The sequence below is a fragment of the Tachypleus tridentatus genome, chromosome 11 (assembly GCF_004210375.1).
Source record: "Tachypleus tridentatus isolate NWPU-2018 chromosome 11, ASM421037v1, whole genome shotgun sequence".
In the NCBI taxonomy this organism is placed as follows: domain Eukaryota; kingdom Metazoa; phylum Arthropoda; class Merostomata; order Xiphosura; family Limulidae; genus Tachypleus; species Tachypleus tridentatus.
In genome coordinates, this window is record NC_134835.1 from 7,324,381 (window position 1) to 7,335,631 (window position 11,251).

Sequence of the window (11,251 nt, forward strand, 5' to 3'; positions counted from 1 at the left end):
GTGAGATAATCAATTAGAAATAACTCAGTAACCATTTAACTAATGAGGCAAACAGTTAACAATAGTAAATAATGAGATAATCAATTAGAAATAACTCAGTAACTATTTAACTAGTGAGGCAACAGTTAACAATAGTAAAATGTTGTTTAGTGTCAAATGTGCCATTTTTTAGAATATACAGTAAATTAATTGGGTACATGTTTATCAATACGTAACCGTTGTCGTGAACATGTGGCTGTCTTTTTTCATACTGTAACTACTTCAGTTAGATACGTCAGTCGAGGTCGAACAAAAATCTTCAAACGCAAAGTTACGGTTACATTCAAAAATCAAAACTAGAACACAGACAATAGAGAAGATTCTTTGCTTGTCTTTCACTTGTTATACAGACCACAATATAAATCCACAGTTTTGAAGATGCAATAACGGAAAGAAAAAACTCGTTATGTGGATTAGATATTGTTAATTGTAACATTAACACAATCTCGTAACTTATTTCTTAATAATTCATTCAGGTAGAAGCATATTAATACAGAATATTCATATCTTTATCACATCTGGTACTTTATACGTATTATACCAGTGAGGAAATTATAGACCTTGTTACTGTTGAAACGTCAAAAGAAAGTCTGGTTTTTGGATCAGATAAATACAACAATAACCTAAACTAGATTTTATACCTGTTTATATCTATTTACTACGTCACGGACACGGCTTGAAACAAACAAACGTATGTGTATGTGGGTTTCAGTATTTGAAAGTTCACAACGTTTTACCTTCGATGTTTTTTCCCCTTTCCGAACAGTTAACGTTATGTTTAGATTATTTTTATTACTTTTTACCTCTAATTAAAAGTACACAAGCACGATATACGTGCTGTTCCTAAGATATAGTGAAAGTAGATATGAACTGAAACGAAATACTTTAATTTTTGGTTTCCTGCATATGTCGCTGTTGGTTCGTATTAGTAAACGTTTGTATGACTAAACATTACAAATTAGTAGATTAACAAATGAATTACTTACGGCTACTTAGATAAAATCTATACTATGCGCTCTATTTTGTCGTTTAATTTTCAAATTTTATATAAATAATTTCAAAAAGTTCATTAAAATTTGAAAAATAAAGAATCATTCTTTTCTTCATTATGTGCATATAATACACACACAAACATTATATACACATTAACTGAAATATTAGTATTAACTGCACAAACATACTAAAAGTTAACAACGTATTATATCTTGTAGGTTGTAAGTTTTAGATGTCTGGCTTAGAAAATTGCGTTCATCGATCGTATCTCCAGGATGTTACTACAGAACAGTTTTAAATTTTAACTCATCCTTTATTTACAAGACGTCTCTTGGAGCTCTGCTCTAAATACCTGTTGGTTGTAGCGTACATAAACCCAAATATCTAGGACACCAGAATCAGTTGAGCTTAAATTTATTAGATTGAAACTAATATAAAATTCAAAGCACATGTCCGCTTCCCTTTCTTGTATTTTTTTTCAGCCCTAAATACAGTTTTGCTTCGGACGAAAATTTCTGATTAGATACGAGTCCAAATTAATTTTTATATTGGTCGCTATCTTATTTATATAGACGACGTCAGTATTTGTAAGAGACCGAAGCTATAGCTTTTCTGTAAAACCAAACGAAAAATCGTTTGTTTGTTTTTGAATTTCGCACAAAGCTACTCAAGGGCTATCTGTGCTAGCCGTTCCCAAATTAGCAGTGCAGGACTAGAGGGAAGGCAGCTAGTCATCACCACCCACCGCCAACTCTTGAGCTACTTTTTTACTAACGAATAGTGGGATTGACCGTCACATTATAACGTCCCCACGGCTGAAAGGGCGAGCATGTTTGGCGCGACGGGAATGCGAACCCGCGACCCTCAGATTACGAGTCGCACGCCTTAACACGCTTGGTCATGCCGGGGCCCCAAACGAAAGAGTGTGCATTGTGTGTTTATTTTTACCTTTATCGACTACGGAGAATTGCACTTTGAGTTTCAACGTTGTAATTCAGTAAACCTACCAGTGATCCACTGGAGGACAACGGAAAAGGGTTGACTAAATGACCCTTTTTGCGTCATTGGCCACGTTCGAATGAGACATTAAGTTATAACTACTTCTAAAAATGGCCTACTTTACTTTTGTAAAATTGTAACGATATACAAATGTTACTGTTCGTTTTTCATCAAGAACTACATTATTTTGAGTTAGTTGGATAGAAGACAATACCACAGTGGCACTTTAGTTTCAACGTTCAGGTAAACTAGATGTTTTATTTACATCTTCAGAGAAAGTATCTTCACCAACTAAGTATCAATATTCACTCCAACACATCTTTTCCAACCGCTCTGCCTCAGATAGATTCACAAGTAGTACCCTAAACTAGCTGAGAATGTTTGGTAACTCCATATCATAATTATTTCACTCCAGACATCCTCTGTTTAGTTAATGAAACTCAACCACAAGCTAAATATCTTTAATAACTCTATATCATAATTCTACACTTTCGATTCAACAACAACAAGTTGTCTAACTTTAATTACTCTGTATATATTTACCATCTCCACATTTAACTAAACTCTCCAACTAAGAGCTTTAAATCTCGACTAATTTTACCTTTATCTTACTTACTATCTTCCTACAACACATTATTTATCTTCGCTACAACAGTACTTTCTTTGGATTACAACTTACAACTGGTCCTGAAGTTGGTAACGCCCTTTCCTCGAAATATCCTTGATCCAAGTTATCGCCGAATATAAATCTTTCGAACGAAGTTTCAACTTTAAAGATTAACCTATGCTGTTTTTTACCCCCTCGGGCTTAATAACTACCGTTATCGACACGCTTGGGTCCAGAGTGTCAGCGTTAACATAATCTCTTGTATTCGACTTACTACTGGTTGAACTCACTCTGGTATGGATAGTGACATATAACTACGGCGTGGTAAATTATAAAAATACAATTAGATGGTGAAGTTTGCTGAAGCAGAAACAACATTAACTTTTCATGATCTGACCAGATTCCAATGAAGAAGACTTGATCAAATCATTGCCTACGTAATTATTATTATTGTTTTATTCACAGTAAACCTGAAGATTAAATAACTATATATCAAAATAGTTCTAATTACCACGTTTATGTGTGTTGTCCACACTTATACGTGGTCAAATCGTTTAGATCCAATAGCTATCTTTCATATGAATACGGTTGGAGGGTACGTGGTCATATTGTTTAAATCCAATAGCTATCTTTCATATGAATACGGTTGGAGGCTGATTTTCTTACTAAAATATTATACATTTTACAACAGAGTATTAATTTAAAATACCACTCTCGATCAGAATTAATTTCTATGTTTGATATTTAGATAAAACTTCAATAAACAGATTCTTGGCAGAGTTATATATCTGATTACTTTCTAGAACAATCTTCCAATATAATATGTACATCACCTATTTGGATCAATATCAACTTTTGTATTGATAATTTATCTGGACTCTATTCTTCTAACAAAGGTCACAAGTTAAGACCCGCTAGTTCATTCCTTGACAATATCTGACCATTAGAATGTGACTGTTCACTCTGTTTTTGTCAGATCTAAAGTTCCAAACTCTGTTTAATTTCTGTGTGATTTCTCTTCAACTGTAAATGTTCTACTTATGATACAAACCGCTATGACATACTATGAAGTCGTACTGGTTTAAAAGTTAAGATGCTGAAGTTATATTACCGGTATAACAACTAAAATTAATACGAATACAGCAGGTGAATTCCGAGAAAGATTAAAGACGACTTCTTTTTAGTATTAATTTAATTGTTTGTTTGTTTGTTTTTTGAATTTCGCACAAAGCTACTCGAGAGCTATCTGCGCTAGCCGTCCCTAATTTAGCAGTGTAAGACTAAAGGGAAGGCAGTTAGTCATCAACACCTACTGCCAACTCTTGGGCTACTCTTTTACTAACGAATAGTGGGATTGAACAAAAATTATAACGCCTCTACGGCTGAGAGGGCGAACATTTTTGGTGTGATGGAGATTCAAACCCACGACCCTCAGATTATGAGTCGAGCGCCATAAATACCTGGTTTTAGAAATATATTGTAGTAGTTTTTTTCCTTTATAATAAAAGTGTTAATAACTTCATTTCTAGAAACTCAGTGGAACTTGGATTAACAGTGTTTTTTCATTTCCCCCATGCACTCAATTCAGCCATATCAAGCATCATTATTTAAGCTAATTACTAACCAAATATCCCGTGACTCTAAACGTTCTTCAATTTACATAATTTCATAAAATTTAGCAAATGTGTGCTGTAAAAATATAACCAATAATAACTGTACATCGTTATGAGTCTTTTGTGGACTTGAGTTAGAAACTGCTAATATTGTTTGCTAAGCCTTACTAATACTTGTGTCTCTGCTTATGTTTTCACAGTATAGTTTTGCTGTTCTAAGTCAGCTGTCTTCATTCCGAATATAAAAGAAAAAATATATAAAAACAGTCCCGTGTTTCTCTTAAGTAAAGCTGTTGCAAAAATGTTAGACTGATAGCTCTTGTGACTATTTCCATACGCATGCGCAAAACAATTGCTTGCACTATTTGCTGACTAGCTATTAACAGGTGATTTGTACTTAGCCCTAATATGACACAATATTGTAGGTTTTAAAGATAAATCGGTTTATCAAAGATGAAAAAAAAAATCCATAAAATTACGGAAACATTTTATCAAATAAACTTTAAGTACTTTCGGAAATTCAATCAAAATTAGAGATTTTATATTTCGTGCATTTCTTAATGGATTGCCTTGACATTTGATATGTGAAGTGAGGATCCAGTTGAGCACATCACATGTAATGGTTTGGATTACCAGAATTTAAAATACAGAAAGTGGAATGTCCTTAAAGTAACACTCGTGTTAATAGCACACAGTATATCCTGCAGGTTGTTTTAGCCGCACGACTTCCTACCTTGTGTACCAGTTAAGTAAACTATAAAGCTGGTTACAGGCTATATTGTTAATATAAAATTCACATATTATTACCATTCTTAACTGTTTAACTTAAGTGTTTTTTCACTTTACATAAGAACTGTAAACATTCTAGTGTTACAATAAAGTAATACAATAATCCATGATGAATATAAAGGCACCAAAGAAACAATACTTTCGATAAATGTTGGAGCTATATTATTTAGACATTTACAAAGAAAACTAGCAAAGAAATGGACTGTGGTGATTTGGTTAAAACTATACTGAATATATAGTGATTAGGGATTTGTTCAAACTATACTGAGTATATAGCGATTAGGGATTTGGTTCAAACTATACTGAGTATATAGTGATTAGGGATTTGGTTCAAACTATACTGAGTATATATAGTGATTAGGGATTTGGTTCAAACTATACTGAGTATATAGCGATTAGGGATTTGGTTCAAACTATACTGAGTATATAGTGATTAGGGATTTGGTTCAAACTATACTGAGTATATAGTGATTAGGGATTTGGTTCAAACTATACTGAGTATATAGTGATTAGGGATTTGGTTCAAACTATACTGAGTATATAGTGATTAGGAATTTGGTTCAAACTATACTGAGTATATAGTGATTAGGGATTTGGTTGAAATTATACTGAGTATATAGTGATTAGGGATTTGGTTCAAACTATACTGAGTATATAGTGATTAGGGATTTGGTTCAAACTATACTGAGCATATAGTGATTAGGGATTTGGTTGAAATTATACTGAGTATATATAGTGATTAGGGATTTGGTTCAAACTATACTGAGTATATAGTGATTAGGGATTTGGTTGAAATTATACTGAGTATATATAGTGATTAGGGATTTGGTTCAAAGTATACTGAGTATATAGTGATTAGGGATTTGGTTGAAATTATACTGAGTATATATAGTGATTAGGGATTTGGTTCAAAGTATACTGAGTATATAGTAATTATGGGTTCGGAAAATACAATCTTTCTGACAGTTCTGAGTGCATGACATGTTTTACTTTCTTTACCTATATCCGCAGAAAGGTTCTCTAACATAGATTTTGATTTCATGTTGTCTAAAAGTTCGACATTAGAGATTTAGTTTTAGCAGTAGAGATGTAAAAAAGGTCTTCAAGTGTGTTTGCGTCTCTATTAAGATAATTCTAACACTTTCAGATAACACTTAATTCTAACACTTTCAGATAACACTTGGGAAAAAACACAGATTATTAACTTTTTTTTCTCAAAGTTTCATTTTCACCCCACGATATCTTGACCTGTCTCATCAACATAACTTATTGTGGTAGAATTAATTAATTAATTAAAAATTAATTTAAATTTTTCATTGCTTATCATATTTAAAGCACAATCGCTGTAGAGTTGAATAACAAAAGTTGATTTTCGTTTTGTAATACAGTTTTTATATAACTGATATTCAGAAAGCAACGTACCTGCATCTTTCCAGAACACTTACCTTTTAATAGAGATCATTTTGTTAAGTAAGTACAGGTATAAAAGGCTGGTAGTAGAAGTGTGGTTGGGAGGTTAGTGTATTAATAGTAGAGGATAAAGGATTGCTACCATTATGTGAATAGAACTCATTTTGTTAACATTAATAATTTTAATATTTGTTTGTATAAGGTCTTAATGTTTACACTACATAACCTTAATGACAACAGTAATAAATCTGTCAAACCTTAGCCTCATGCTATGTTACTGGTTACTTTTATTTTTGTTTAGTATCTGTGATACATATATTTATTCAAATTCCTTATTCAGGACCAATGTGGCTGAACTGAATCACATGTAACTAAAAACGGAAACAGTTACAACACGAAAGTTAGCTCGAACCGTTTATTAAAGTATTTTTTTAATCAATTTTACAGGCAGAAAATATATTAATTTTATAAAATACCATTTAATAATAAAACTGAATTGGAAATTTGTTTAAAAATTCTGAGGTAAAGATTTTAATACCTACCACATAATATATATGTAGATAAAAGAGTACATGTGAAGTTTACTTACCGATCAAAATAGTCAGAGTTGAGTTTTTCATTCCTGTTCGAAACATGGCAGTAAATCTTCTTCAGAAAAAATACCTCATGTGCATTCTTCTACAATATATATATATGTCAAATGTCATCGGTGTGGAAATACACACTGATAGAGTCAGCTACGTGTTCTGCTGACACACGGTTATTGTAGTCAACCAATGTTCACTGGTCTATTAACCACGTTGAAGATCTCTGTTTCACGAATCTTTAAAGAACGATTTCATGTTCATCGCTGGTTACATGACTTTAAATAAGAGGTTTGCAGTTCTTTGGCTTAATCCGGTTCATTCCGAAACACTCGTTTGAATAAAATAAGCCGAGAACAGATCACTGGTGTATACAAAGTTTCAGACTAAAATCTATGCAGCCACAGTGATAGGATTCCTTCAATCCACTACGTTTTACCACATACAGTACACGAAACCTCGTGGAAGAAACTCGCAGTGGCCCGCGTGGCAATCAAGTGTGTGCTCTCAGCGCGTGACGCAGAATTTCTAAAGCCTCGTGATACTGCGTTCTAAAGAGGAAAGTCATTGATTGGTTGCTGGTTATAAACTAGATTTGTATTGCAACTAACATATTAATTCTCTACGTTATTCATCAACTAGATAATCAATGTCAAAAACATTTAATTAAGAAGACGCCTGCAAGATATTTTACTTCCTCGAAAAAAACCTAAATGCCCTATATTCTCTAATTTAACAAACATAGGATATAAAACGTACTTGTGTCTTAATATCACAAATGTTGTATTTAAAATGACACACTTTTTCTAACCTTGAGAATTCACCCTATAGGACGTCTTAGGGGCAAATACAAGAAAACGAATATCCCGGTTCCTAATGACAACAAATGACTTACTGATATTCCGAAAACTAAAGATACGTAACGTTCTACTGTATTGAATATACGATCAGTAACCCCATGCTGAATACGGAAATCCTGCAAAGAGTAAGATATAGAATATCATGAATGATATTTTAACTAGAAGACATTATGAATTAATATGCCAAGCATGTGCTATTTCACTGATAGCAGAAACACTATTATTCTAAATATAGGAAGAACAAACTTGCACGAGTTTACCAAAGCTGCAAAACATTTACTAAAACTAAGGTACTATAGCGAGCAGAGAAATTATTACATGACATATGGTATGGTAGATGGAGTACCAGAAGACATGTAGAATTGGGATAGTTGGTATAAAGAAGAAAAGATAAATATAACAGTAGAAAAATATGTTGGTAAATAGTGATGTTAAGGTAAAATAATATTAATGTTACTAGGAGCAAGGGGGTTTACAGATAAAGAAGTATAGATGACAGTAATACAGTAAGAAAGGACGTTCTCACATCGTGATCTCAAGAGACAGAGATAACAGCAGTATGGTTAGATCCGGAGAATGAGTGAGAGGAATTATGGGTTTAAGAGATAGCTATAATTGCATATGGTAAAGAAATAAGGGAAAATATAACAAATAAAACAATGCATTATATAATTCAGATAAAAAAAACAACATTTAATTAATTCATTGTTAAATCGACTTACACTTTTGTTCCAGTAGCTGACTGGCTCTAGTGGGAAATTAATATTATAAGTACAATTGAAAGATACGAAGAAAAACAGGACAGAAAAAAGGGAGATACTTGTAAATTCTATGTTGCGGAAGTATTTCTAACAATAGCACAGGAAAAAGGAAGATGATAGTAGATGGTGTGTTGAGAAAGTATTTGTAACAATAGCATAGGAAGAAAGGAAGATGATAGTAGATGGTGTGTTGAGGAAGTATTTGTAACAATAGCATAGGAAGAAAGGAAGATGATAGTAGATGGTGTGTTGAGGAAGTATTTGTAACAATAGCATAGGAAAAAGGAAGATGATAGTAGATGGTGTGTTGAAGAAGTATTTGTAACAATAGCATAAGAAGAAAAGGAAGATGATAGTAGATGGTGTGTTGAGGAAGTATTATAACAATACTTATAGGAAAAAAGGAAGATGATAGTAGATGGTGTGTTGAGGAAGTATTGTAACAATATAGGAAGAAAAGGAGGAAGATGATAGTAGATGGTGTGTTGAGGAAAGGAATATTGAAACAATATATATAAGAAGAAAAGGAAGATGAGTAGATAGATGGTGTGTTGAAAAAGTATTATAATAATACTTATAGGAAGAAAAGGAAAGATGATAGTAGATGGTGTGTTGAGGAAGTATTTATAACAATACTTAGGAAAAAAAGGAAGATGATAGTAGATGTAGTGTTGAAAAAAAGTATTTATAACAATACTTATAGGAAAAAAAGGAAGATGATAGTAGATGGTGTGTTGAGGAAGTATTTAAAATAATACTTATAAGAAAAAAAGGAAGATGATAGTAGATGGTGTGTTGAAAAAGTATTTGTAACAATAGCATAGAAAGAAAGGAAGATGATAGTAGATGGTGTGTTGAGGAAGTATTTCTAACAATAGCACAGGAAAAAGGAAGATGATAGTAGATGGTGTGTTGAGGAAGTATTTAGGAAACAATACTTATAGGAAGAAAGGAAGATGATAGTAGATGGTGTGTTGAGGAAGTATTTAGAAACAATACTTATAAGAAAAAGGAAGATGATAGTAGATGGTGTGTTGAAAAAGTATTTGTAATAACAATACATAGGAAGAAAAGGAAGATGATAGTAGATGGTGTGTTGAGGGAATATTTGTAACAATACTTATAGAAAAAAAGAAAGATGATAGTAGATGTAGTGTTGAAAAAAGTATTATAACAATACATAGGAAAAAAAGGAAGATGATAGTAGATGGTGTGTTGAGGAAGTATTTGAAACAATACTTATAAGAAAAAAAAGGAAAGATGATAGTAGATGGTGTGTGTTGAAAAAGTATTTATAACAATATATAAAAAAAAAAGGAAGATGATAGTAGATGGTGTGTTGAGGAAGTATTTATAACAATACTTATAGGAAGAAAAAGGAAGATGATAGTAGATGGTGTGTTGAAGAAGTATTTATAACAATACTTATAGGAAGAAAAGGAAGATGATAATAGATGGTGTGTTGAGGGAAGTATTTGTAACAATACTTATAGGAAGAAAAGGAAGATGATAGTAGATGGTGTGTAAGAAAAAAAGTATAACAATAACATAGGAAGAAAGAAAGGAAAGATGATAGTAGATGGTGTGTTGAGAATATTTATAACAATACTTATAGGAAAAAAAGGAAAAATGATAGTAGATGGTGTGTTGAGGAAGTATTGTAACAATACTTATAGAAAGAAAAGGAAGATGATAGTAGATGGTGTGTTGAGGAAAAATTATAACAATACTTATAGGAAGAAAAAAGAAGATGATAGTAGATGGTGTGTTGAGGAAGTATTTATAACAATAATATAGAAAAAAAAGATGATGATAGATAGATAGTGTTGAGGAAGTATTTATAACAATACTTATAGAAAAGAAAGGAAGATGATAGTAGATGGTGAGATAAGAGAAAGTATTATAACAATATAGGAAGAAAAGGAAAGATGATAGTAGATGGTGTGTTGAGGAAGTATTTATAACAATACTTATAGAAAAGAAAAGGAAGATGATAGTAGATGGTGTGTTGAGGAAGTATTTCTAACAATACTTATAGGAAAAAAAAGGAAGATGATAGTAGATGGTGTGTTGAAAAAGTATTTATAACAATACTTATAGGAAGAAAAGGAAGATGATAGTAGATGGTGTGTTGAGGAAGTATTTATAACAATACTTATAGGAAGAAAAGGAAGATGATAGTAGATGGTGTGTTGAGGAAGTATTTTAACAATAGCATAGGAAAAAAAAAGATGATAGTAGATAGATGGTGTGTTGAAAAAGTATTTATAACAATACTTATAGGAAGAAAAGGAAGATGATAGTAGATGGTGTGTTGAGGAAGTATTTAAATAATACTTATAAGAAAAGGAAGATGATAGTAGATGGTGTGTTGAGGAAGTATTATAACAATACTTATAGGAAGAAAAGGAAGATGATAGTAGATGGTGTGTTGAGGAAGTATTATAACAATACTTATAGGAAAGAAAAGGAAGATGATAATAGATGGTGTGTTGAGGAAGTATTTATAACAATAACATAGGAAGAAAAGGAAGAAGATCATAGTAGATGGTGTGTTGAGGAAGTATTTGTAACAATACTTATAGGAAAAAGAAAA

General features: G+C 32.0%; 1 protein-coding gene across 2 annotated transcripts in view; it reads right to left on the reverse strand.

The window, feature by feature from the left end:
* LOC143231652 (protein APCDD1-like) overlaps positions 1 to 7,535 on the reverse strand; it is a 137,533-nt gene extending 129,998 nt beyond the window's left edge. For both annotated transcript variants that reach the window (XM_076466200.1, XM_076466201.1), the window contains exon 1: positions 7,040 to 7,535. In XM_076466200.1, the coding sequence (XP_076322315.1) occupies positions 7,040 to 7,085 (46 nt within the window). In that variant the 5' untranslated portion in view covers positions 7,086 to 7,535. The remainder of the gene's footprint in view (positions 1 to 7,039) is intronic.
* Positions 7,536 to 11,251: the final 3,716 nt, after the last annotated feature.